Source organism: Micromys minutus, assembly GCF_963924665.1.
Source record: "Micromys minutus genome assembly, chromosome: 2".
NCBI lineage: Eukaryota > Metazoa > Chordata > Mammalia > Rodentia > Muridae > Micromys > Micromys minutus.
Window position 1 is genome coordinate 52,487,987 of NC_137971.1, and position 27,704 is coordinate 52,515,690.

Consider the following 27,704-nt stretch of genomic DNA (forward strand, 5'->3'; position numbering starts at 1 on the left):
ATAGGGGATAGTGAGATGGCTCAATGGGAAAAGTGCTTTCTATACAAGCCAGATGACATGAATTGGATTCACAAAGCCCACATAAAAGTGGCAAGAGAACTGACTCCACAGAATTGTCCTCTGACCTCCACACACGTGGAGTCGCCAACCCCACCCTCCATTGTGCACACACAATAATAATAAAAATAAATAGAACAAATTAATGAGTGATTTAAAGTAAAGTGTCTAGTTTTATGACACCGTCAGGCCTCTGAGCTTGACTCACTTTTACTTTGTGTTTGTCTGAACTTGATTTAGAAGGACAGCGTTGCTGCTCTCTGGGCCAGTGGAGCACCTACCATCAAGGACAGAGGGAAGCAGACTTCCTCTCCTTATCCTCTCTCCCAAATTCTTGCTATCCTATTGTAAAGAGATAGGAGGTGAAAGGTGGTAAAGGAAAAGTGGGCAGGACTGGCTCCTCCAGGTCCTGATAAAGCTACCCCAACAAGGAGAGATGCTCTGCAGATGGCAGAGTGTACCGTTCCCACAGAGGAGCTGGGTTTAGTTTCCAGTGCTCACATAGTGGCTCATAACAATCTGTAGCTTCTGTCTCACTGACCAGCACCCTCTACTGGCTTCTTTGGGCATGTGGTACATGAAATTACACTCAAGCAAGAAACATGAGCAAAAACACAACAAAACAAACAAACAATAACAAAAAACCCCCATCCATACACATTTGAAGAGTTTAAAAAGAAAAAAGCTGTTCTTGTCTGTGGGTGCTGTCTGGGTTTCCTAGGACATCTTTCCAGATCAACCCCAACTTCAGCAAATAGCAGCACCTCTGATTTGGTTGCTCTGGTTTTCATCTTTCTGTCACACAGAGACCCCATTCTACTGGGTTTCCTTCACAGGATCCATTTTTACCTTAGGACCAGTCAGTCCCCACTGCCAAGCCAAGTGCTGGAGGTCTCTATACTACTGAACCACTGAGTCACCACAACATCAGTAGCCTCTTGAGCTTCCTTGAAGCATGTAGTGCCAGCTTTGGAATTAGAAGACAATTCACCAGCCAGGTGTATGACATCTACCTTTAGTCTCAGCGCCCAGCAGGGACAGGTAGATCTCTGAGTTCGAAGCCAGCCTGGCATACAGAATGAGCTCTAGGCTAGTCAAGGTTACACAGAGAAATCATGTCTTGAAAAAAAAATTAAAAAGAAGAAGGAGGAGGAAGAAGATGAGAAAGAAGAGGAGGTGAACAGGAAGAAGAGGAAAAAGACAGTTCAGTAGCTTCAGGTTTGAGATCTCAGTAGGATACCAGCTGTTTCCTGATTGATGTCATTACCAGCTCACTTTCTCAAACTTCACCCTAGAGGCTGGCAAGATGCCTCCACAGGTAAAGGTGCTTGCCATCAAACCTGATAACCTAAGTCTGACTGCCAAGACCTACACAACAGAAGGGGAGAACTGACTGATGAGTTATCCTCCAATGGTCACATGCATCCCAGGCCACATACTCCACCCATACATACAAAAGACAACAAAAAATGTAAAAGTATAATAAATCTACCCTTGGATGGGGGAAGCATATTTCAGTAGGTAGAGTAATTGCCTAGAATGCATGAAGCTTTGAGTTCAATGTTCAGCACCAAAATAAACTGGGCATCGTTGTGAGGATCTGTGATTGCCATGCTAGAGAGGAAGAGGCAGGACAATCAGAAGTTGAAAGTTTATCTTTGTCTGTATAGCAAGCTAGCCTGGGCTACATGAGATCCTGTCTCAAATAAATAAATGAATAAATAAATAAGTAAATAAATCCAACTTGAATCTATTCATATTTCTGACAAGGATGAGTGTTTCAAAAATGACAAAATGTGGATCATGTTGGGGCCGGAGAGGCAGCTCAGAGGCTAAGAGCACTGGCTGCTCTTCCAGAGCACTGGGGTTGGTTCCACATGGCAGCTCACAACTGGAACTCCTTCTGAGATCCAGTGGTCTCTTCTGACCTCAGCAGGCACTGAATTCATGTGATGCACGGATGTGCTTGCAGATAAAACACTCGTATATATAAAGTAAAAATGTCAACCTTTAAAAAATTTTAAAAATCATTAAAATGTGGCACACAGTTCCAGTACATGGAGCCTGGGAAGGAGGATAAGAACTCAAAGCTAGCCTAGGCTGCACAGCAAAAATACATCTCAAGAATGGGGCTTGGTGGCACACACCTTTATACCAGCACTTGGAACAGAGGCAGGCAGATTTCTGTGAGTTGGAGACCAGCCTAGTCTACAGCTTGAGTTCCAGGACAACCAGAGCTACATAGTAACATCCTGTCTTGGAAAAAACCAACAAACAAAAAACCCTTAAAGAACAACAAACCTGTCTCAGGCAAAACTGGGATAGGCATGGAAAATTCTGTCTGTAATACCAATATATGAGAGGTAGAGACAGGAGGTGAAGAGTTCAAATCTATCCTCTGCTACATATAGCTTGAGGCAAGTCTCCAAAACATAAGACCTTCCCTTTAACAAATAGACTATTTCTATAATGGTTAATTTTGGGTGTCAGTTTCACTGGATTAAGGATTCAATTAGCACAGATGCTTCCAGAAGCCAGAACCCCAGCAGTTGATGGGTACCATGGCTGAGGCACATGGAGCAGAGGTCCAGAAGCGCCCTGGGCTCCCTAGAACTCAGGTAACTTCTGCTTCCACCAGAATTCCAGGCTCCTAGGTGCAAGGTGGCTGGCTCAGCAAGTCAAGACACTTGCTGCCAAGCCTGACGGCTTGAGGTCAATCCTCAAGGAAGGACTCCCCGAGTTTTGATGTCTTCTGGCCTCCAAACACATGCTGTGGCACATTGGTTCCCCCCAAATACACCATAAAATTTAAAGTTAATAAAAATATTAAAAATAATCCCGGCCTCTGCACCAGGGAGCCTCAGGTCCTCGGGCTTTAACTATGAACATTATAACACAAGCTCCCTGGCTCCAAGTTCTCCACTTTTTCTGGAGCCACACTGCTGCTGGTATCTCAGATGATCTACTGTGGGGCATCTTAGACATCATAGTTACATGAGTCAATTCCACGAATAAACCTCCTGTTCTATATATCTACCCGCCCTGTTTATTCTGTCTCACTGAGGAACACTAACAACACAGGTGTGCCACATACTTTTACATTAACTTGGCACAAACTAAAGTCATCTGAGACGGGAAAACCTCCACTGAGAAAACGCATCCATCAGATCAGGCAGTAGGCAAGTCTTTAGGGCCTGTCTTAGTGATTGATATGGGAGGGTCCAGCCTATTGTGGGTGGGGTCATCCCTGGGCAGGTGGGGCTGGGTTCTATAAGAAAGCAAGCGGAGCATGCCATGGGGAAGAACACAGTAAACAGCATCCCTCTATGGCTTCTGCATCAGCTCCTGTCATCAGGTTCCTTCCCTGCTTGAGTTCCTGTCCTGACTTCCTTGGATGAGGAACTGTGGTATGGAAGTATCCAAGTAAACCCTTCCTTCCTCCCCAATTTGCTTTTCAGTCATGGTGTTTTATTGTAGCAATAGAAACACTAAGATGACCAGCTTATTCTTTTTCCTTTGCTCTCTTCCTTCCTTCCTTTCTTTCTTTGTTCTTATTTTTTATTGTATATATGAGTACACTATAGCTGTCCTTAGACTCACCAGGAGAAGGCATCAGATCCCATTACAGATGGCTGTGAGCCACCATGGGGTTGCTGGAAACTGAACTCAGGATTTCTGGGAAAACAGTTAATGTTCCTAATCAGTAAGCCATCTCTCCAGCCCCAGGCTTATTCTTTTAATTGAAAATTAAAATTTACTTTGAATTTTATTTTATTTGAAAATTAAAACTGTGATTTGGCCAGGGGCTGCTTATTTGGCAATTCTTCTTCCCTTAAAGCCTCAGTGGCAACGTCCAACCACTTGTCATGTGCTCTCCCAATTAGGAAGTGAACCGGGAGTTCTCAGACCCAACAGGCCCTACACGGCTAGACCCCTGTGTCTAGAGAGGCTTAAAATACTCACATGCCAAAGAATATCACAAATAAACAAAATTTTAAGTGGGGTGGAAAAATTTCTAGAAAAAAAATGTGGAATAGCCAAATTGGCACAAGACAATACAAACTTCAATAAATCTAAAACCAGTAAAGAAAAGGTGTAATCTAAGATTCAGTGTTGGTGACCTGCTAGTGCAGGTCAATAATCCCAGCACTTGGGAGGGAAGGCAGGAAGATCAAGTTCAAAGTTATCCTCAGCTAAAGTGGAGCTTGAGGCCACCCTGGGATAGATGAAACACTGCTTAAAGAAACAAAAACCTCCTACAAAGCAGTAAGCCAAAGACAAAATCTCAGTGGAAGAGTTGGGGCTGGGGTGAGGGGCTGGCGTGAGGGGCTGGGAGCTGGGGCCAGGGCCAGGTTCACAGCGAGTGTACACTCAGTCCTGAGGCTCTGTGTTCTAGTCCCACAACCAAAAAACCAACCAAACAAACAGGGGATGAGGCTGTGGAGATGCCTCAGTTGCTATAGAAGCAAAAGGCCTGAGTTCAATTCCCTGCATCCATACAGAAATCGATTAGCACAAGCCTTTAATTCCAGTGCTCTTGAAGCAGAGGCAGGCAGAGGTTGGTCTGTTCAAGGACAGCCTGGTCTACAGAGGCTACATGTGAGACACTGTTTAAAATAAACAAAATCCATAAAATGCTCAAAACAAAACCAGTCAATGTACTAATTAATATACATAGTTAGGCACAGAAAACAAGTAAGGCTGAAACACTGTCATTCTCAGTCTGAGCACTTGCTGCCTCTCTGAGGAGCACAGTGTCCTGTGGTCAGGCCCTGCCAGGGGGCTGAAGGCAAGATGAAGGCCATGGCCTGCCTCAGGCACCAATGGGGCATCTTCACAGGACCTGAGGGCCCTTTGAGGTGACAAGTTCTGAAATCCCTTCAAAAGCAGTACAAACCAAGGCCTAGAGAAGTAGGGAGCTTACACCAGGCCAGGTCGCAGGGGCAGAGCAGTCCTGGGTCCTGTTGAACACAGTCTCTGAAGGAGACCAGCATAACAAACCCTGGCTGATCCCTACCTAGTACTTTTTGCTAGAGTCATTCAGACTGGTCACAGCCTGGTTGTCATGGAGATGGCAGAGAGGGCAGTTCCAGAGCTGGCAGGTAGGGGTGGGAGAGGGCAACATGCCAATATGCTGAACACTGACCAACTGTTGGTTAGGGCCATATCGGAGAGACCAAGGCAGAGCACAGAGCCCTTGGTTCCAGGGACACCCACAGGGCTGTTCAAACTTCTATCAAGCATCTCTCCGGCGGAACAGGTGAGGGAGGCAGGCCCAGCTGAGGAACTTCAACTGCCCAGTGGCATCTTAAGCCCAAAGAGTACAGCCCTGGCTAAGGCTCTTGAGGAAACGTAAGACTAGAGCTCAGGTCCTGGTAACAGTTAGGAGGGCCTGGGACAGGGATCGTAGAGGACAGATGGAGCAGTCTGGGGACACTGCAGGGAGGAAAGGAGATTGGGGAAATAAAAACCCTTCCTTCCTTCCACTTCTAACTCCAGAGCTCTGGGCAACATCCAGAAGAACCTCTGAGCTTTTGTTGTGAGTGGCATGGCTTGGTGTTTTTGGGCTGCGGTGGTGGATGGTTTGTTTGGCAGTCTCCTATCCAATTATCTGATCTGGGCTGTCCTAGAACTCATAATTCTCCTCTCTCAGTTCCCTGAGTGTCTGCGGTTACAACCGTGTGTCCTCATACCCAGACAGTTTTCTAAACTTAAATTAGTCCAAACCAGGCATGATGGTACAGTCTGTCATCCCAACACTTGGGATGTAGAGGCAGGAGGATCAGTAGTTCAAAGCTTTCCTCAGCCAAGCCATGGTGGCACACACCTTTAATCCCAGCACTTGGGAGTCAGACACAGATGATCTCCAAGTTGGAGGCCAGCCTGGTCTACAGAGTGAGTTCCAGGACAGTCAGGGATACATAGAAAAACCCTGTCTCAAAACAAACAAAAGAGCTATCCTCAGCTACACCAGACACTATCTCAAGAAAACAACAAAAACTAATAACAACATAATATACATATATTGATGTTAATAGTATGGTAATCTCATATACATAATGATCAAATTGAAGTAATTGTCATCTGTGTGTTGGGGACATTTGAACGCTTCCCATGGCAGAGTTCGGTGGTGACAAACTTGGAATCTTTAAAAAGTGACATGTATGGGTCTCAGTCCCATCACTCACCAGTCATGTGACCTCTGCTCTTCCAAGTGCATGAGCCTCGGAACTCTTCAAGTGCATGAGGCAAGAACAATAGGTAGGGGTTGCTTCCTAGGGACTGACTGAACTCAGGCTGTCATGCTTAGTGGTAGTAATTGCCTTTACCTAGTTAATCACCTCCCCATCCCAGGTCTGCAGCTCTTGCTGTCTTAACAGAAGAGGTAGTGAGTGATCTATAAGTTTTAGAGGCAGCCACAGCCTGGACAGAATGTAAAGAGAAGCAGCCCCCAGGAGGTAAAGAGTGCCTAAGAGGCTAGTCAGAGCCACCCTCTTCCCTGTCGCTGCCCAGGGGCGTCTTGGGAGTGGAGACAGTCTCCAGAGTCAGAGCCAGCAGCAAAGGTCATACAGCGCAGAGCAGTCAACAAAGAAAGAACGAAAGCCCCGGAGGCGGAACAAGAAAGGACATAGCTCAGCTGAGGCAGAGGAGTAAGCAGCTGGGGGTGGACTGGAAGGTGCACTGGGGGGACTAGGAGGACCCTCATTCTGACTTCTTTCTCCTCCTCCTTCAGTCTCTTCAGTCCTTCTCGGAAGCCTTCCTTCCCTTTTCAGTGGGCCTGGGAGAGCTTCATCCTAGATGGACAGTCTCTGCTTCGGTCAGGCTCCTCTCTGTCCCAGGGCCACCAGTCCCTGCCCTTCCCTCCAGCAGCCACCCAGTGCAAGTCCAGGCACAAGTCAGTAGGCAACCTCTCAGAAGACCTTCGAGCCTGCCATAAGCTGGAAGCACAAAACCCAGGGGGCTGGGCCAACCTTTCCCTGCCTCAGGGCAAAGCTGAGAGCCAAGGGCTAGAGCGATCCAGCCTCTGGTTGTCAGGGAAAGGGTCAGGGTCAGAGTCTGAGGAAGTCTCAGAGGTAGAAGACCAGAATGCTGAAGAGGCAGAGAAAAGTCTCAACCCTGGGGAACTGCCCCAGCTCCCAGGGCAAGGTTTGATCTTGGAGGAGGAATTGATCTCAGAGGGGATAGAGGAGGAAGAACACAGCAACCCCAACAGGAGAAAAGGCAGTTCTGTCAATAAGGGGAGGAATTCTGGAGAGAAGGGCTCAGAAGAAAGGGAGCTGCAGAGCCACAACCAGGGAAGCAGCTCTAGTTCCCATAGCCACCGAAAGCCACAGAAGGGGACATCAAGGGCCAAGGAGCTGAAGGGGCCCTGGGACCTGGAGCGGCTACACAGGCAGTTACAGGAGGAATTGGAATGTGGTCAGTACTGTGGGGAGGCCTGAGGTGCCACATGCCTGAGCTCAGATGGAGGGGTGGGGTCGGTGGTAGAGGCTGGGGTGGCTTGGGTGGAACTGCCCAGGGATCCAGGAAAGAGTGTGATCCAGACTTGATTTTCCCATGGAAAGGTCCCCAGAAGCAGACCTGGAAGGCATTGCGGGCAGCTGTCCAGGCCTCTGCCAGGAACAGGAAGACCCCCATCTTGGGAGATGAAGAAAGTTTCTTGTCTGCCAACTTCCCTAATCGCACCTTCCATAAAAGACAGGAGGCCACCAGGTGAGGACAAAAGAAAAAGGGGAACAAGAAGTGAAGGAAGAGTACAGAGGGGCCAGTTTTCCAAATGAGGCCTCCCAGCTCGTCCATTCTCTTACCCATCCACCCGCCTATCTCTGATAACACTGTTCAACTCTATTGGCACATGCCACTCTTCTTCCTTCCTTCTTTCTTTCTTTTAAAAAGATTTATTTATTTTATGTATGTGGGCACACTGTCACTGTCTTCAGATACAGCAGAAGAGGGTGTCCCATTACAGATGGTTGAGAGCCACCATGTGGTTGCTGGGAATTGAACTCAGGACCTCTGGAAGAGCAGTCAGTGCTCTTAACCTTTGAGCAATCTCTTTAGCCCCCCCCCCCATTTATTTCTTTTGCAAGACAGGGTTTCTCTGTGTAACCCTAATTGTCCTAGAACTCACTCTGTAGACCAGGCTAGCCTTGAACTCAGAGATCCACCTGCCTTTACCTCCTAAGCAGTAAGATTAAAGGCATGCTCCACTATTGCCCAGCTGACACACTTTTCATTCCTTTCTATTCTCCTAACCCTCCATCAACCTACTAATGTAACATATGCTGAGTGTCTACTTGTAAGAAGATGTGGGCCTGTCCTAAGAAGTTCAGGGTCTATAAAAGATGGATGGCCAATGTTGGGTTAGTTCCACAGTTATTAGACTTGGGCTAGAACAAGAGACCATGGGCTCAGAAAAGCCTGGCGGCAAGGAGGCAACTGCCAGCCAGCCAAGGGATGATGGTGGCCAGTATGGGTGGAAGCTCAGAAGACAACTTGAGGAAGTTAGTTCTTGCCCTCTACTATGTTGGTTGGGGGTTTTGAACTTACATTGTCAGGCTTGGAGCAAATGCCTTTACCTCTGAGCCATCTTGCTGGCCCAGCCCTGAGATTTTTAGAGTCTGACTTAACGCTCATTGAGGACTGATTAAAAGTGGTATGTGAGGGAGGGGCAAATTCATTCAGCATTATTATTATTATTATTATTATTATTATTACTTTCTGATGAGGGAAGGTGGTTGAGGCATGTCTCATGTATCTGAGGCTGGCCTTGAACTTACCAAGTAACTGGAGCTACCTTGTGTAGCAGGAGTTTTTGCTACACTGCTTTGGCTCTTAGCTGATGCACTCAAGCACCTGCCCAAGAGCTATCTTTGGATCCACAGATAATCAAAGGCTGGGCACTCCTAAACCTTCCCCTGCTGCCCCAGGCCCAACTGGGGAAGTGGCCAGTGGCCAGTTACCCAAAATCTCCTGCATCCTATCCCTCGATCCAGAGTCATGATGATTCACAGTTCCTCTCTGTGATCTACCGGTGCAGCTCTAAGTGTGCCGCCCCAAGCCCAGCCACTGGCATCTTTATTGATCAATCAAAAAGGGACAAGGACCTTCAGTCCGGAAACGTAGGTTCCTGATTGAATCAAAGCATTAGAACTAATCTCCAACCACCTTGAATTCTGGATCTGTCTGTTTCTGTCCAGGTGCTGGACTTACAGCCTTGCACCATCACCCTTGGTCATAGATCTTTTTTCTTTCTTTCTCTTTCTTTCTTCCTTTCTTTCTCTTTCTTCCTTCCTTTCTTCCTTCTTCTCCTCCTCTTCCTCCTCCTTCTTCTTTTTTGAGACAGAGTTTCTCTTTGTAGCCCTGGATGTCCTGGAACTCACTCTGTAGACCAGGCTGTACTCAAACCATCAGAGATTTGCCTGTCTTTGTCTCTCTAGGGCTGGGATTAAAGTCATGCACCACCACTCCTAGATTGTTTTTCCTTGTATAGTTGTTTTAGCTACACGTTTTATGTCTGTGCACCACATGCATCATACATGTGCTTCATACATAGGGATGTCAGAAGAGGGCATCTGTTCCCTTGAACTGGAGTTGCAGGTGGTTGCGACTCCATGTGGGTACTGGGAATTGAACCTGGGTCTCTAGAAAAACAACAAGCGCTCTAAAGCACCAAGCCATTTCTCCAGGCAGTTTTTATTGGTCCAGGTTTTTCCATACCCTTATCACAATGGCCGTCTTTTATCTAGGAAAATCCTTGCTATTTAGTCAGGTACCTGGTTCTAGCTATGTATCTCAACTAGCACTGAACTTTCTGTAACCTTCCTGCCTCAGCCTCCAGGATTACAGGTTTATATCACCATTCCTAATCTTTTGACCACTTTCTTTTTGAAGTTTATTTTGTGTGAATATGAGCATCGTATATATAGTGGCAGTTAATTTCCTCCCACCACTTTGAGTCAGGGTCTCCCTTGTTTCTGCCAGAACTCTGTGTACTCTAGGCACCCTGGCCTGTGAGTCAAATCTGTCTCTGCCCCATTTCTCATCATAGGAATGCTGGGATTACAGGTGTGCACACCCATAGCTGGCTTTTTGCATGGGTCCTAAGGCAAAGGACCCATGTGTGTGGCAAGGCTTTTAACTGCTGAGCCTCCTACCTCTCAGCAGCCATTTTTCAAATTGGCTTTTCTTACTGACGTTTAGTTCAGCTGTTACCTTTTATTAGTGCTTTGTTTGCAGATGTTCTTTGTTTCCTTTGCTATGTAGAGACTTAATTTCCTACACATATACAAAAAAAAAAAAAAAAAAAACTCAAAAAAGCCACTGCCCTGGCCAACATCATGGAGTGCTTCCCTTTCATTCTGAGCAGTTTTCTGTTGTTCTGAGACCAAGTTTCTCAGTGCAGTCCTGGCTGTCTAGGAACTCACTCTGTAGACCAGGCTGGTCTTGAATTCACAGAGATTCTCCTGCCTTTGCCTTGTGAGAGCTGGGACTACACCAGTCACCATGTGAGCTCCCCAAGCACTTTTAGTTTCACCACTTGAGTTGGTGTTTGCATATTGCACGGGACAGGAGTCTACTGTAATTCTTTTACAGAGATGGCCAGTTTCCCCACACACTTATGAGGAAACTTTCCTCCACTGTCCTTTGCATCTCTGGAAAATCAATGCACCATTAATGAGCTTTGCATTCTGGCCTGTTGGTCCATCCATCTGCATTTTTATCTCAGTGTCATGTTTTGTTTACTGATTGATGGTTTATGAAATCAGGGCATGATATTTCCAGTTCTTCTTTCTGGTAAGCAGATGTAAATCCAGTGTGGTGGGGCAGTTTGTAGTCTCAGCACTCTGTAAGTCCGGGCAGGAGTCAGAAGTTTAAGGTCATTCTCAGCTACATGGAGAGTTTGAGGCCGGCCAGGGATACATGAGAGATGAAATGAACAAAGTATGTAGCTAGAGATGGGGGTTCCTAAAAAGGAGTTGGGGTAGCCAGGGAATGTCTTTCCGGGAGAAATGACATTTCGACAAACACATGGTGTATGAGCCATGGTATCCGGGGAACAGTATTCTAGGTTTGTCTAATTGCTGTCCAGTTACCTACCTTTTGGCCACCTATTCTTACACAGATGGATCCCTTCAGCATTTCCATTCTTTCCCACACATTTATCCATCTAACTGACTGTCCGTCCATCTGAATGTGCCTCAATCTCAGGCTGTTAGGCATTAACCAAGCTGTCAAGTCAAGTGGTTAGAGATCTGGCCCTTTTTCAAAGTCAGCTGCTGGGAAGGGAATGTGAGCAACACAAAGGGTCCCAGGCTGTGCTCTGAGCTCCTCAGGGCTTAGGAGTCCTAGGCTGAGTCAGGGTTAATGGCTCAGTGGTTAAGAGCGCTGACTGCTCTTCCAAAGGTCCTGATTTCAAGTCACAGAAACCACATGGTGGCTCACAACCATCTGTAATGAGATCTGATGCCCTCTTCTGGTGTGTCTGAAGACAGCTACAGTGTACTTATATATATAATAAATCTTTTTAAAAAAGATAAGAACTGGGAGGCAGTGGGACATGCCTTTAATCTCAGCATTCAAGAAATAGAAGAAGGCGAGTCTCCGAGTTTAAGACCAGCCTGGTCTACAGAAAAAACAAAATCAGTCAAAGAACTGGATCTCACTGCTGCATAGTAAGTAGGTAAAGGTCCAAGGCTGGTTGCTCCATTAAGCCTGGCTTCCATGACAAAATGCTATTTGTTTCCCAGCACGTGGGCTCTCAGAGACACAACCTTCTTTCCACAGTCCCTCGCCTCTGGATTACATGCTACCTTAGCCTCCCTTGAAGCTCCTGATAGACATCCTCCTTTTCTCACCAGAAACCTGCTGAGGGCCTGGGAACAGCAGCAGCTAAAGGAGAGGCAGCAGGCTGAGATGCGCAGAGCTCGGGAACATCAGGTGCAGCAGCAGGTGGCTCGATGTCTGGCAGCCTACGCACCCAGAGGGAACAGAGGGACCTTGGGTCCTCAGCGCAAACTAGAGGAGCTGAGGTAGGAAGCCAGGCTTTGGAGGGACTGGCTGGGGCAAGGCAAGGAGAGACCTCACAGCTGGCAGGCCAGGCCACTTAGCTGCATCTTACAAATGAAGATGCTGAGGCACCTGGAGAAGGGTCTGGGTCAAGATCATTCAGTTATTCATAGTAACTCCTTCAGATACTACATCCTGTGTATTCTGCACACAGACACGATTTTAAATCTAATTTTTTTGTTTAATTGTGCTAGATGTGCTTATTATAAAAATTGAGATGTCTGGACATGGTGGTAAACACCTTTAATCCTAGCACTGTGGAGGCAAAGGCAGGTAGATTGCTGTGAGTTTGAAGCCAGAGAAGGAGACCCTGTCCAAAAAATTAAAATTGTTGAGGTGTTGGAGAAATGGCTCAGTGGCTAAGAACACCTGTTGTTCGTACAAAGGACCTGGGTTCAGTTCCACATGGTGACTCATAACCATTTATAACTCTAGTTCCAAGGACTCCAACACCCTCTTCTAGCCACTGGGAACACTGGGCACAAATATGGTACACATGCACTTACACACATGCAGACTAAACATACATATAAAATAAAGATAAATACAGATTTAAGATGTTAAGGATTTCACAAACAGTTGATGTACACTGTAAATAGTTCCAGGGGCTCCACTCCTGGAGACAACTAGCAAGTATTGTCGGCTAGAATAATGTGTCTCACTAGCTTCCCAGATTTACCATCCCTCTTCCCTTTTTTTGCAATGGGGTCTCTTTCTGTACCCCTTGCTGGGAAACCATATGTAGACCCAGCTTTCCCAGAGAGCCTTCCAAGGCAGCACTATGCCCAGCCAGCTTTTTTTTTTTTTTCCCCTTTTGAGACATGAACTCCTCTTGATGGTCTAGGCTGTCTTGGAACTCACTAGATAGATCAAACTGGCCTCAAATGTATGGTGGTCCTTCTATCCCCAAGTGCTGATTACGGGTTTATACCACTTCTCTCAACTTAAGACTAATATTTCTTAGAAGCAAAGTCATGACCCAAACATTTCCTAACGGGCCATGAGTGAGGCAGAACCAATACCCACCTAGAACTGCAGAGCAAGAACGAAGGCCCAGAAAGCAGAGCTTAAACGATTTGCCAACATTTCACATGCCCTGGCAGTTGTTAGATTACCTGCCACACTGTCTTAGTGTTTGTTCTTCATTGAAAGGACACATGACAGTCCCTGTGATGGCTCAACCTTACAACATAGATAGTATGGTTAAGTACAGTCATTTAAGCTATTTATTGACTTGAGGGCGGGCAGTGGTGGCACACTCCGCTAATTCCAGCACTCAGGAGACAGAGGCAGGGGGATCTTTGTGAGTTTGAGGCTAGCCTGGTCTATAGAGTGAGTTTTGGGACAGCCAGGGCTACACAAAGAAACCCTATCTCAAAAAACCCAAACCAGAGAGAGTTAAGCCTTGACCTGAACTCCTCCGGGTTCTTGTCCATTCCTGCCTTCCATTGGCTCATGATGTGTGGGATGAGGTTTCACAGGTCGCAGTACAGCACCAAGGTCTGACCCACACCGAGTCAATCTTATCTCAATTTTATTTAAAAATTATTATTTATATTTTGAGACAGTAGTTCTGGCTGTCCTAGAACTCTCTATGCAGACTAAGCTGACCTCAAACTCATAGAGATCCTTCTGTTTCTGCCTCCCCAGTACTTAAAGGGGTACGCCACCACAGGCTAGATTGACTTCATAGGTAATTTTATAGAACAGTCTTCCAGGGATACATTTCCTTTCAGGGCACTGCTTTCTAAGCGTTTTTTTTTTAAGGGTGTGTATGTAGGTCAGAAGACAACTTGCATGAGTCAGTCCTCTCCTTCACCACGTGGGTCCTGGGGCCCGAGCTCAGCTCCTCAGGCAGAACCGAGAGCACTAGTTCTTTTTCCTGAGCCATTGTGCAGCCCCCTCACCCCACCCCATTTTCTCTTTTGAGAGAAGTCTCATCCTATAGCTCAGGCTGCTCAGATCTGCAGCAATCTGCTTGCCCCAGCCTCCCCAGTGCAGAGATTACAGTTGCTACCACCATGCCCTGCTGCTTTGGGACTTTTCTAAGAGGTAAGTATAAGGCCCCTTCTCCAGCTGACAGGAGAAGGAATGCTAGAATCTTCCTGCTTCAGGGTGAAGGCACAAGCAGACCTTCCCTGGCAGTCTTCTAGCCTGGCTGGAACAGATGCCAGGGAGAAACTTTTTCTCTATGAGAAGGTTTGTTCAATTTTACCAAGCAAAACTCAGTGCTGTCCAGGAGAGGCACAGTAGGAGGAACATGGGGACACTGTGGCAGGGAGGAATGTCATCCCATACTTTAGGGATGATATCTATTGGCACCAGTTTTTTCTTTTCTTGGGGGGGGGGGAAGGATGGGGGCATGAACTTCAAGATGTAGACTTCCTAACAGAAATGACAAGATATCGAACAGGAAGTTGGGCATAATGGTACACACGTAATCTCTGCTACTTGCAAGGCTGAGCATGAGGATGGCTTGAGGCCTGGAATTTGAGTCCAGCCTGGGCAATACAGCTTGGCATGCTAGTGTGTGCCTATAATCCTAGCATTTAGGAGGCTGAGGCATGAGGATTGTGCATTTGGGGCCAGTCTGGACTACAAGGCACAATCCAGACTCCAAAATCTAAATAAATAGGGATGTGGAAGATGGCTTAGCCAGCGAAGTGTTTGGTGCATGAGGACCAGAATCCTAAGCATCCATTTTCTTTTTAAATTAAAAACATCAACAAAATAAACCCAGGTACAACTGTGTGCAACCATAACTCCAGTGCCTGGGAGGCTTGCTGACCAGTCTAATCAAATTGGTAAGCTCCAGGTTCAGTGAGAGACCCTGTCTCAAAGAATAAAATGGCTAATACAGTGGAAATACTCCTTTAGTCTTGGGAGGGAATTCCAGGCTAGCATGGTCTACGTAGTGAGACCCTATCTCAAAAAAAAAAAAAAAAAAAAAAAAAAAAAAATAAGACAAAAACTATACAGTAAGGAAAACACTGTCTTGCATGGCCTGGAAAGATGGCTCAGCTTTTCCAGAGGTCCCAAGTTCAATTCCAGGCAGCCACACAGTGGCTAATGGGATCAGATGCCTTCTTCTTGTGTTTCTGAGGACAGCTACAGTGTACTTACATACATAAAGAAATCCTAGCTGGGTGTGGTGGAGCTTGCCTTTAATTCCAGCAGCACTCAGGAGACAGAAATAGGTAGATCTCTGTGAATTCATGGCCAGCCCGGTCTACAAAGCAAATTTCAGGCCAGGCCAGGCCAGGCAGAGCTGTTCAGTGACGGCTGCACAGTGGTCTCAAAACAAAAACAAAAAACCCCCGAAAGAAGGGGAAAAACACACAGGACATTATGCAGAAGGCAGAGTCCTAACACCAGCTCATGACCTCATGACTGCCTACACCTGTCAGGACTGTGAAAACTCATCTTAATGAGCTTGTGATCCTAGCATGGTTTTCCCAGTGAATGTTTGTTGGTTTCCTTCTCCAGCGAGGTTCCTTCCCTTGGTACCTGGCCAAGTATGGGAAGGCCATCCCACAGGGGTCCAGTATACAGGCCTGAGAGCCTAGCACAACTTTCAGGTCTTGCCTGGTTATCCCTTTCATCTTGTCCACTCCATCCTGGACATACCTTATGTGCTGTAACTGACATGCCTGTCCTACAAGGTCAGGAGGCAGTGTCAACACTGGGCTAGTTGACAGCCGTGTTGTCTCAGGTAGCCCAGGTTGGCCTAGAACTATGTAGCAGAGGGTAATTACTGATCTTTCTACTTCTGATGAGTGCTGGGACCTGCAGGCATGTGCATCGCAGCGAGGGAACAGGAGCTCATGCCGTAGCCCTAACTTGGAGGTTAATGGACAACTCTGCTTGAATGTGGCAAGCACCTTTACCTGCTGGCTGAGCCATCTAAACTTCCTCAAACTGATTTTATAAACAGTAAAACTTTCTCCAGTGCAGCCCAGATTTTTGTTTCATTCTGCAATCCAGACTGGCCTATAATTTACTCTGTGGCCCAGACTGGCCTTGGCTGCATGCAATCCTCCTGCCTCAGCTTCTCAAATGTTAGCCACCAGATGCAGCTTTGGGAAATGGTCTTCTATTTGCAATACTCTTCGTTGGTTCCTTTGTTGTCTTCTAAGATGTCTACACAGAGAAGGCTGGGAGCGCTGCCCAACCCCTGCTGTAGTGTAGAAAACTGGACTCGGGGGCTGGAGAGATGGCTCAGCAGTTAAGAGCACTGACTGCTCTTTCAGAGGTCCTGAGTTCAATTCCCAGCAACCACATGGTAGCTCACAACCACCTGTAATGGGATCTTCTGGTCTGTCTGAAAAGAGCTACAATATACTCGTATAAAATCAATCAATCAATCAATCTTTTTTAAAAAAGATAATCAAAAAAAAAAAATAAGAAAGAAAACTGGACTCAGAGCTGAGGCTCCCCAGGTCACACGCTCCATTGCACCCTCAAAGGGGCAATTTGGGAAGAATAAGAGGAGGAGGCTTACAAATGGAGAGGCTGTGGAAGCATGGGGTCAAAGGCTAGGAGGACAGGCTCCTTCCTTTGGGTGTGGCCAGAAGGTTGGGCAAGCCCTGGATGCAGTCTAAGCCTGAGACAGGTGCTCAATCCTAGAATCTAGGAAAAGTCCCTACCACCTTTTGGAGCCAGCAGTAAAATAGGGTAAATAATGGGTAATCCCACCCAAGAAACGGGGCTGGACTGGGAATAGAATGGCTTTGTATCAGGGGAAACTTAATAAGCTTCCAGGAAGACCAGCAGGCTCCAGCCCGGGGAGTGTCTATATTCAGCTGCCCAGAGGCCTGTCTCGTCTCCTTCACAGGCGCAAGGAGCGACAGCGTTTTGCTGAGTACCAAGCAGAGCTTCAAGGCATCCAGCACAGGGTGCAGGCCCGGCCCTTCCTGTTCCAGCAGGCCATGCAGGTGAGGGCTACCAACTACAGGCACACCACCATCACCACCAAAGGAGCTGCTTCAACAAGTGTGTAGCGAAACAGTTGGAGTGGGGTTCTATCTGTTCCCCCAGAAGGCCTGGGACCTCTTCTTAGCAATCGGAACCCCACAGTAACCCCAGCAGCCTTGGTGAAGGGTAGGAACTTTTCTTTTCTCCTATCAGACCAATGCCAGGCTCACAGCAAACCGGCGCTTCTCCCAGGTGCTGACAGCACTGGGAGTAGATGAGGAACAGCTGCTGGCTGAGGCAGGCAATGCAGTGGGCATCCCCCGGAAACACAGGTGAGGTGGGACAAGGTGCCCTTCCCGTGTTCTCCATGTCACCCAGGGAGGGTTACTGTCCCCACCTTCCAATGAGATCGGAGTAGGCCCTTACTTGAGGACACAGGAACAGATAAGCAGTAAAGCTAGACTGGGACTCTGAGCAAGAATAATACGTACGCCAAGCAGCTGGTGACATTCTGTCACCCTTCAGGCTGTCCCTTACACCTTAGAGTAAATAATCTGGTACAGAGCAGGGACAATAAGATTCACTTCACAGAAAGCCAACCAACCAACCAACCCCAAACAACTGAGACTGCAGGAGGGGTGTCACTTTCCAGGGTCACACAGCAACCAAGTATAGGACTTAGATTTAGTCCCACAGGGTAAAAGGCTGCATTGGGCATGGAATAGGGTGCTGTGGAGACCACTGGCCTTCATCTGTGTCTTTAAGGAGCCACCGGTCATTTGGAGTAGAAATGGAGCCCTCTTCTCAGAACCCCCCCAAGATAGAGCCAACCAGCAGCCAGCCTGGAAGATACCCTTCCCTAACCCTGGACCGGGAGCACAGTCCCTGAGAGAAAAATTAAAGGCTTTATGGCCAAGTACAGTGTAAGATTTCTGAGGGGAGTTGGCTGTGGGCTGGAGATAGGTATCGCCATGTGGGTGGCTGACCTCATTCTCAGCAAGCCTGCCCTCTCTGCTACTGAGGAGTGGGACACCTAGAAAGGAATCCGCTGAGACTCTCCCATGCTTTCTCCATCATACCGGGGGACCTAGAAATCTTAGTGAACAGGACCCTGCCTCTGAAGACTGTCTTGGAGCAGACCTTTAAAGGAGCCCATCCCCCACACAAAACACACCAGAGATGTGCTACACAGGAAGCCCAGAGAGGAGCAGCGACTATCAGAAGGAAGTATGTGAACTCTTACCTTAAAACCTCCTCTCCTTAAGACCAAAATCAAACAAGCAATCAAACAGAAACCCAGGAAAAGGCTGGAAAAGCATGGTGGTTTATCCCAGCCTGGGCAACATAGTTAACGGGCCAGTCTGAAAGGAGGTAAAACATTGTACATTCACTGTGTCAAATTTGCACTCAAGCCTGGAGTGGCCATGCACGCCTGAAATCCCAGTACATGGGAGGCTGACAGAAGGACTGTCGTGGGTTTGAGGCCAGCCAGGGCTAATTAACAAGTAGTAGGCCAACCAGGGATATATAGACCTACCTTAAAAAAAAAAAAAAAAAGAAAAGAAAAGAAAACTAGAAACAACCATAATAAACCAGAATTCAATATCACCAGGTTTATAGGCACAAATTCAGAGCATTCCTTAGCACTCCAGAGCCTAGTTAAAAAGGCCCAATCCACCAGTCCAGGGGACATGGGATGACGATAGCGTTCGCTGGCTTAAAAGGGTCGCAAGGCTTGGCTTCTAGAGCTGACATCTCGAGCAAAACAAAGTATTTTCCAACATCGGATGGAGCCCCGGCACCAGGGAGAGGTACAGAGCACCAGGAAGCTATCCGTGTGGAAGGGGAAGGAGGCAGGGAAAACTTCTAGCTCCGGAGATGGTGGCCTCGTAACATTCTAAAGTTCTTACAATTCTAGGACTACTGTCTAACCAGAGCCAGGAGGTTGTTTCCGCAGTCTCTACAGGCGCGCGTGCCCAGAGATCAGTACCTGGCAAGCGGGAACGCGCATCAGTCCCTCCCATGAGCCTTTGTAGGTTCCCAGGCAGGCCCCGGAAACAGCAGCTCTTAGTTTCCAGCAACAGGAAAGGGGCGGTCGCGCGACCCGGAAGTATTCCCATTTTGCGTCGTCTCGGTTCGGGTGGCGGCCCGGCTCCGGACGGACGCGCTAATCATGGGGTCGTCAAAGAAGCACCGTGGAGAGAAGGAGGCATCCGGGACGACGGCTGCGGCCGGTACCGGGGGCACTACCGAGCAGCCGCCACGGCATCGAGAACATAAGAAACACAAGCACCGGAGCAGCGGCGGCGGCAGCAGCGGCGGTGAACGACGGAAGCGGAGCCGCGAGCGTGGGGGCGAGCGCGGGAGCGGGAGGCGCGGGGCCGAAGGCGAGGCCCGCAGCGGTGCTCATAGTCGCGAACGAAGCCAAGCGGAGCCCTCGGAGCGGCGCGTGAAGCGGGAGAAACGAGATGAGGGCTATGAGGCCGGTGAGGGCGGGGCGGAGCCTGGAGGCGGGGCAGGGTCTTGGGTGCACAGGACTTAGGGTGCAGGACGAACTCGAGGACTTTCTGCCTCTCTTGTTAAAGACTTCCTCTGGGTGTTTGGTATTAAGCATTGACTTTTCCACGTTTAGCTTCAAGAAGACAGGAGTCTTCTTTTTCCCTGTCTTCTGGCACATCACAGAAATGCATCGGGTGGTGCATGAGGTGGACCGAGCATGCAGTGGAACAAGTATGCAGAGACAGACGAATGGTGTTGCGCTCTTTGCAGAGACGTGCAGTAAAATAGGCTTGTGTCTGAACACCAAGGGGCCTGTGCTGTAAGCTCTGTTGAGAAATTTGGCCATTGTTAATGAGAATGGTGGGGAGCCAAGGATTTAAGTAAGTTTGAGTAAGGAAGTGACTTGATTTGCTTGATATTTTGTGAAGATCGGTGGGTTGAGAGCTTGTCAAAAGTAGGACCAAAGATCAAGAGATCAGGAGGGATTGAACAAAATTGAACAAACCTTCTCATAGAGAATGACACAGTTTTGGGAGAACTTTGTGGTTGACGGGAAACCCTACAGTTTAAGTGGGATTGAGTGACTTTGGGCTTGTGTTTTCAGGAAACCAAAGAAGTGCCTTAGAACCTGTAGAATGAGAACTAGGGTCAGGACTAGAACCTGGTAAATTCCAGTAGCTCAGTTGTGGGCAGAGGAATATGTTGAGGCGCATAAATAGTAGCTAATGGCAAGAAGCCCACAGTTGGGTCATAGGATCTATGCAAAGAGATAATTGCTGAACGGTGTCACACACAGTAGGACATTAAGCAAAACCAGGTCTTTTAAACAAAGGATTATCTTTATTTTATGCATTTGAGTATTTTCCCTTCATGTGCCTGTGCCTGTGGAGGTCAGAAGTCGTTGGATCCCCTGGAATTGAATTAGATGGTTATGAGTTAACCAAGTCTGGGTCCTCTAAGAACAGCAAGTGCTCTTCTCCACTGAGATATCTCCAGTCTCCAGATCAGAACTTTTCTTCAAATTAATCTGCTAGTTGGAAAAAGGGAGACTTGGACTTGAGGGTGGGGTGGTGCTGAGATAGAGGAGAAAGGGACTGTTGGGTTTAAAGATGAGAGGGAGATTTTGGAGAAGATGCCCTCCTGGTGGGGCCTTGTTGGGGGAGCTAAATTGGATACTGTTGAGGTGTTTTTTGAAGTTCTCTCTGTGGAATGGGTAGAGCAGGTCCAGGTGCTTGTTATTTATTTACTTAATTATGTACACATCTGGCATGGAACACTGCTGTGGGCAGAACATGCCAGAAATGATGAACAGTGCCGTGCAGTTGAAGGTAGAGTTTTAATTCCGGTTAGTAATTGAACAGGGATTCACTTTATCATAACGAGAGCAGAAAGGACAATGGAGGCTGAAGTGGCACAGTGAGGAATGCAGAAGGTTGGACTTTTGGGTCAGAAAGGGAGGTTGGAAGAGGTGATCCTGCCAGTCCAGGGCCTTCAGAGAGCTTGGAAAAAGAAGGCTGCTGTTCTCTCCTGTGTACTTGGGTGCTGGTGAGGGGTCCTTGTCTCTGACCTTGCAGCACTGTTGCTTCTTGGTCCCAGGTTCAAGGGTCCCCTAAGCCATTTTCCTTATTGTTCTAGCTGCCAGCTCCAAAACCAGCTCTGGAGATGCCTCATCACTTAGCATCGAGGAGACCAAGTGAGTGCTAGCTCCTTATGTTCTGTTTTCCTCTGAGACAGGGTGCACCTAGGGCAGCCTTCAGAAACCTTTTCATTATGAATGGAGCCAGTTAGAGTTGGAAGGGTCAGATGAGTTAGGTAGCCAACTAGAGGATCTATAAGACCCAAGAGGAAGGAGAATCTCCCTAATTAGGCGTTCCCTGATCTGGAAGCCTTCTGCTGCTGCTGAGGACTTGTGCCTGGTGTCCTCAGGGCCACCCAATCTCACCTTGTTCTCTTCTGCCTATCCACTAATGCACTTGATGCCCCATTTCTCAGGTAGACCCTAATACTTCTATCTCTTGTCTTCAGTAAACTCCGAGCAAAGTTGGGTTTGAAGCCCTTGGAGGTCAATGCTGTTAAAAAAGGTAAGTGCAAGGCAGAGAATAGGGCTGAGCTGGGGCATCTAAGTGGGAAGAAAGTGGGTTTTAGCATGCAGAGGCAACATCATTTAGTGGTCTTATATATATTTTGTCAGAGGGCCAAGACTCTCATTTATATTTTAGTGGGGATCTGAGAGGCGCTTTGTCTGAGTCCTGCATCCCAGCTGTAGACAGGCTGAGGGATATGCATAGTTGCTGTAATCTGTCTGAGTGGTGTTAGTTTAAAAACAAACACACATGCCAGAAAACAGAAAAAAACCCCACATGATCTGAGAAGCTCTGGACGGTGTGTGTTCCTGTCATATGACATAGAGTGATAAAAGTGGGAGGATGAGGTAGGAATGGGGTGTGAAAGGGTTTTTTCCCCCTCTCCTGGCCCCTTCTGGCCCCCCAGCTGGAAGGAGCAGGGTGAGTGGCTCCCTCCTCTCCCCACCAGCCATGGGCAAGCATAGCCTTACGTCTGGGCCCCCCTTCCAGAGGCGGGCACCAAGGAGGAGCCCGTGGCAGCCGATGTTATCAACCCCATGGCCTTGCGACAACGTGAAGAACTACGGGAGAAGCTGGCAGCTGCCAAGGAAAAGCGCTTGCTGAACCAAAAGTTGGGGTGAGGGTTTCCTGGTCAAGGACAGAGGCTTGCTTCCTAAATCCTGGGTTGGGCTGGGAGAACACATCTGGGTTCCCTCCTAAGTGTCTTTCTCCTCAGGAAAATAAAGACACTGGGGGAGGATGACCCCTGGCTTGATGATACTGCAGCCTGGATAGAGAGGAGCCGGCAGCTACAGAAAGAGAAGGACCTGGCAGAGAAGCGGGTGAGAGCACCTGGCAGTATAGGGCAGTTGCCAGGGTGGTCTATGCTCAGGAATGCTTTCCAGGGAAGTCTGTGCTCAGAGGCATTTGTCATGGTGGTCTGTGTATCCATGGTTCACTGTAAAGCTTGTGCTTTGGAATAGATACCTGGTAGCATCTTGGGTATTTTTGGGCACTGATGATGAGGTCACTCACTGGCCATGCTTTCTTTTGCCACAGGCCAAGCTATTGGAAGAGATGGACCAAGAGTTTGGTGTGAGCACTTTAGTAGAGGAGGAGTTTGAGCAGAGGCGACAGGTGAAGTTCTAGCTTCCAGGGGATATTTGGTAGACATTAGCTTAATGGTGGATGTCCCAGGGTTGAGAGGCTTCTAGCTTCTGACTTGGGTAGTTCTCTCCCCGTAGGACCTCTACAGTGCCCGGGACTTGCAAGGCCTCACTGTGGAACATGCCATCGATTCCTTTCGAGAAGGGGAGACTGTGGTCCTCACCCTTAAGGACAAAGGTGAGCTGGGCTGGTTACTCTGTGTGGGACTAGGGACTGTTGAGCTGGAACAGGTGGTGACTGTTGTCTGCAATGCTATCTCAGGAGTACTGCAGGAGGGGGAGGATGTGCTGGTGAATGTGAACATGGTGGACAAGGAGCGGGCAGACAAGAACGTGGAGCTTCGGAAAAAGAAGCCTGACTACCTGCCCTATGCGGAAGATGAGAGTGTGGACGATTTGGCCCAGGTTTGCCTGTGGGGCAGCAGCTGGGGCAGATGGTGTTTGCTAAGGAATATAGAGTTCCGTGGCTTCTTAAGAGTTGGCCTAGGTCTCAGCTACCCTCTTGTCTTACAGCAAAAACCTCGCTCTATCCTGGCCAAATATGACGAGGAATTGGAGGGTGAGCGACCACATTCCTTCCGCCTGGAGCAGGGTGGGATGGCTGATGGCCTTAGAGAGCGAGAGCTAGAAGAAATTCGGACCAAGCTCCGGATGCAGGCTCAGTCTCTGAGCTCTGTAGGGCCCCGGCTTGCCTCTGAGTACCTCAGTCCTGAAGAGATGGTGAGTTTCTCTTTGCTTTGTGATGGGATAAATCCGCCACTTCATGCATGTCACAAGCTGCTGACATGCGCTTGGGGATGGGGGGACTGAGTGTTAACACTGTGCTCCGTTCCTGGGTGAGCAGTAAATGGCAGCCCAGGGAAGTTTGCTAGTGTTGATGAGCAGGGAGTGCTGAGCCAGATGGACCTATGCTTATGTTCCAGTTCTGTTCCCAAGCCAGCTTGTGCCTTGGGTGAGTCACTTAACTGAGCCTGGGGCACCCTGTGGGATGATGATGCCAGCAGCCACCTTCGGAGGCTGCAAGGAATAGGAACATGGAGGTAGCTCTTGTTCAAACTTTGGGGGGGGGTCTGTATGCTCCAGTCCTCTGCTCTTCTCTGAAGGTGACATTCAAAAAGACCAAACGGAGAGTGAAGAAAATCCGAAAGAAGGAGAAGGAGGTGATAATGCGGGCAGATGACTTGCTGCCTCTTGGTGAAGACCAGACTCAGGATGGGGACTTTGGATCTAGGTTGGCTTGGACACAGTAGTGGGTATGAGGGCTGGGCCAGTTCAGGAGATATCATTTACTGAAAGCGTGTCATTCTTCTAGGCTTCGGGGCCGGGGTCGACGCCGAGTTCCTGAGATGGAGGAAGAGGCCCTTGAGGATGAAGAGAAGGACCCTGTTGCTCAGCCGCCACCATCAGATGACACTCGAGTAGAGAACATGGATATCAGTGATGAAGAGGATGGGGAAGCTCTTCCACCAGGGTCCCCAGAGGTGCTGGAGGAAGATGAAGCAGAACTGGAGCTGCAGAAGCAGCTGGAGAAGGGGCGCAGGCTGCGGCAGCTGCAGCAACTGCAGCAGCTTCGAGACAGCGGTGAGAAGGTGAGGCTAGCATGGAGATTGATGTGGGCCCTGTCTCTGAGCATGGGAAGTTATCATCGCAGGCAGCACCCACATTGGCTCAGAAGTCTCCTTTGCTTAAAATCAGGTTAGGACCAGGCTTCTAGATACCATCAGTATCTCCAGTGTGGTACTGAGTCCATGGGCAGTAGGGAGCTATTTGTGGGTTTGGACAGAGTGAACCTATAGAGGCCAGAGAGGAAATGGAGCCCAGTTGGAAGATCCACTGTGGGTTGTGGGAATTGGTTGTTTATTGTCATGGGGAGGGAAGATCTGTGGGTTCTTGAGTCTGTGTGGTATCACCCCAGAAACTTCGGGTCTGCCCACAGCCACTGCCTCCCCCAGGTGCTGGAGATTGTGAAGAAACTGGAGTCTCGCCAACGTGGCTGGGAAGAGGAAGAGGATCCTGAGCGGAAGGGGACCATTGTGTTCAATGCTACTTCTGAGTTCTGCCGCACTCTGGGGGAGATTCCCACCTATGGGTTGGCTGGCAACCGAGAGGAGCAGGAGGAGCTCATGGTGGGTCAACTGTTCCCGTGGTATGCTATCTTTAGGCTGGTGACCTCTGGTTCTAGTGCTTAAGCGTAGTGGGTAGGGTTGAGCCTGCCCATCCTGACACTGACTTCTGGTCCCAGGACTTTGAAAGGGATGAAGAACGCTCAGCCAATGGTGGCTCTGAATCAGATGGGGAAGAGAACATTGGCTGGAGCACCGTCAACCTGGATGAGGAGAAGCAACATCAGGATGTGAGCAGTGATGGGGCACGGGTTGGGGACCCAGGCTTGTCCAGTACCCAAGAGCCTTCACCCATCCACAGAACCCTTCAAGAGCCAGCTGTGGAATCAATTAAAACTGGTCCCACAGCCTAATACCTGGTGGGGATGACCACTAACCAGAAGAGATGGGGCAGCCTGCTCATACTTCTTTCTCTTCTCATCTCCAGTTCTCTGCTTCTTCTACCACCATCCTGGATGAGGAGCCCATCGTGAACAGAGGGCTGGCTGCTGCCTTGCTCTTGTGTCAGAACAAAGGTGTGGGCTCAGGGTGGGAGCCTTGGCAGTGTGGGCACTATAGCAGGGAAGAGCTGAGTAGGTGCCTGTGGGTACTGCATAGTTTTGGGTTTCCACTGCTGTCCCTTCCCCTCAGTCTCAGTGCTTTGAGCAACTCCCTAGACTGAAGCCTCTCACTACCTTTCTCTGCTACAGTGTAGGAGGTCTGTTCCTCTTCTGTGCCTTTAAGGCTCTGAGTCCTTGAAGTGGGCTAAACTGAACAAATCTGGGGTCCAGATCCCAGCTTTGCTGCTTCCTTAGGGAAGTGCTGATCTATCATACCTGTAAAAATGTGGCATATTTACCTCCTAAGCAGGACTCTGAGGGACCCATATAATCACAATTTCTCTGTCCCTAGGACTGTTGGAGACCACAGTACAAAAGGTGGCCCGTGTAAAGGCTCCCAATAAGTCACTACCCTCAGCAGTGTACTGCATCGAGGATAAGATGTAAGTGTCTTGGGGATATGGAGCAGGGACAGCTGTGAGCAAAGCTGTGAACATGGATAGGTAGGTAGCAGGCAGCTTATCCTGAGCACCTCTGCCTTGGTCTAGGGCCATCGATGACAAGTACAGCCGACGGGAGGAGTACAGAGGCTTCACTCAGGACTTCAAGGAGAAGGATGGCTACAAGCCCGATGTTAAGATTGAATATGTGGATGAGACTGGCAGGAAACTGACTCCTAAGGAGGTGAGCAGGGTCTTGTGGAGATGGTTAGACCACAGATGACTAGGTCAGGGTATAGTCAAAGACACCCTCACCCTCCAATGAGGTAGGGCTGTAGAGGCCTGATTGCCTATCAGTTAGAGCCTTGTGAACTCTGCCTCTATTGCCGATTTTGGTGGACAGCAGTTTCTTCAGATGTCAGGAAGGTCCATAGCTGAAGCCTGTGTCCTGAGGGTACCCATCCTTTAGGCAACATCCAGACTCCTGATGACTCTCATCTCTACTATATAAGCTGGTTCCACATTTCTTGGGTTTAGCCCCAGCTCCCAGAGGTGGGCTTACCCAGGATTCTTAGCACATAGGTTGCACTGACACATGAAGCCAAGGGCCATCCTGATACATCCTCTCCTTCGTCTACCATTTGTGGAGTCTAATCCTGGATTGGGTGACTCAGCTCTGAGTTGGCCTGGCTTCTGATGCTTCTGCTTGTGCTGTGTCCCAGGCATTCCGGCAGCTGTCCCACCGCTTCCATGGAAAGGGTTCAGGCAAGATGAAGACTGAGCGGCGGATGAAGAAGCTGGATGAGGAAGCGGTGGGTCTTGGGAGGAGGGAGGTGGGGACTCTGCATTTTTGGGTGCTGTGTGATATGCTGGGCCTGCTCCCCCTGTTCTGACCTACTGTGGCCCCACAGCTTCTGAAGAAAATGAGCTCCAGTGACACGCCCCTGGGCACCGTGGCACTGCTCCAGGAGAAGCAGAAGGCCCAAAAGACACCGTACATCGTGCTCAGTGGCAGCGGCAAGAGCATGAATGCGTGAGTAGGAGGCCTGCCTGGGGCTGGGGTGGAGCACGTACCCCTTCTCTCCAGTCTCACACCCTCATTGCCCTCTTTCTACAGGAACACCATCACCAAATGAAGCTGCCCTCCCCATCCCAGATGTAATGTTAAATAAAGTTCCCTCCTTATTTTTCTTCTTTGTTGTGCTGCAGTCTAAGGCTAGACCTAGGAAGCATCTGTTCATGGTCAGTTCTGCAATATGGCAAGTCACTCTAGGCTCAGCATTGCTATCCGAGCAGTCAGAAAACCTGCTTATTGTGTGAGGCGCCAGTGAGGTCTTTCATTCACATTCACTGTTTATGCAGGAGCAAGATGGGGCTAATCCTTGAACCTGAGTGATTTCAAGTCTGAGCTCTGCCTGTAAGACTGGCCGTTTGATGAATACCAGCCTGGGCCCTCAAGGATATTCCTCTGTGAGCCAATTCACTTGTAGCAGAAGCCCCTCTACCCAGTTCTGTGGGCCATCACACTTTGGTCAAATTGGCTTCTTGATCCAAAAACATTGCTGTTTTCAGACTGGTCACATGGTTGTTGCTAGGCCCGGGAGAGCCACTAACTACCCTGTAATTGTCCTGGTTACACAGTTTCTAGGGTACCAAGGATTACCTTCCTCCTGTCCACTGGGCTGCTGTGGCCTTAGTGGAGGGTAGGGGATTACCTTGAGTACACTTATATACAAGGCTGAGCCACCCTGGGAGGTGCCCCTCGCTGTGCCAGGAAGATGGGCTTTTGGGGAAGGAGCTGAGGAACCCCAGCCAACCACAGGCTGTGCAAGAG

The 27,704-nt window shown here is 48.7% G+C and overlaps 2 protein-coding genes across 3 annotated transcripts; both read left to right on the top strand.

Moving 5' to 3' along the window:
* Window positions 1-5,188: 5,188 nt before the first annotated feature.
* TSGA10IP (testis specific 10 interacting protein) lies at window positions 5,189-17,969 on the top strand (the record flags this gene model as incomplete). Its single annotated transcript, XM_080911697.1, has 8 exons — window positions 5,189-5,317; window positions 6,571-6,707; window positions 6,791-7,476; window positions 7,623-7,770; window positions 11,919-12,089; window positions 16,961-17,060; window positions 17,254-17,372; window positions 17,806-17,969. The coding sequence occupies 8 exons, from the start codon at window positions 5,189-5,191 to the stop codon at window positions 17,927-17,929; spliced, it is 1,614 nt and encodes a 537-aa protein (XP_080767823.1). The 3' UTR covers window positions 17,930-17,969.
* Window positions 17,970-18,549: 580 nt separating this feature from the next.
* SART1 (spliceosome associated factor 1, recruiter of U4/U6.U5 tri-snRNP) lies at window positions 18,550-27,102 on the top strand. Of its 2 annotated transcripts, XM_080911422.1 has the most exons (19): window positions 18,550-19,526; window positions 21,175-21,232; window positions 21,565-21,620; window positions 22,113-22,239; window positions 22,339-22,444; window positions 22,662-22,739; window positions 22,847-22,946; window positions 23,031-23,173; window positions 23,282-23,488; window positions 23,872-23,999; window positions 24,081-24,357; window positions 24,721-24,894; window positions 25,011-25,121; window positions 25,319-25,406; window positions 25,783-25,873; window positions 25,979-26,114; window positions 26,593-26,682; window positions 26,782-26,903; window positions 26,988-27,102. In XM_080911422.1, exons 1-19 carry the CDS (start codon window positions 19,214-19,216, stop codon window positions 27,004-27,006), a joined length of 2,424 nt encoding a protein of 807 aa, XP_080767548.1. In that variant the 5' UTR covers window positions 18,550-19,213; the 3' UTR covers window positions 27,007-27,102. The 2 variants fall into 2 exon arrangements, with proteins under 2 accessions (XP_080767548.1, XP_080767549.1); XM_080911423.1 differs by lacking the exons at window positions 18,550-19,526; window positions 21,175-21,232 and having other exon boundaries at window positions 21,569-21,620; window positions 22,072-22,239.
* Window positions 27,103-27,704: the final 602 nt, after the last annotated feature.

What these genes read in the sequence shown, in the direction of transcription:
- SART1 (XM_080911422.1), top strand. Translation starts at nt 19,214, where the DNA reads ATGGGGTCGTCAAAGAAGCACCGTGGAGAGAAGGAGGCATCCGGGACG. An exon ending in GTGTGGACGATTTGGCCCAG is followed by an intron (nt 23,174 to 23,281) that starts GTTTGCCTGTGG and finishes CTTGTCTTACAG; the next exon opens with CAAAAACCTCGCTCTATCCT. An exon ending in ACCTCAGTCCTGAAGAGATG is followed by an intron (nt 23,489 to 23,871) that starts GTGAGTTTCTCT and finishes TCTTCTCTGAAG; the next exon opens with GTGACATTCAAAAAGACCAA.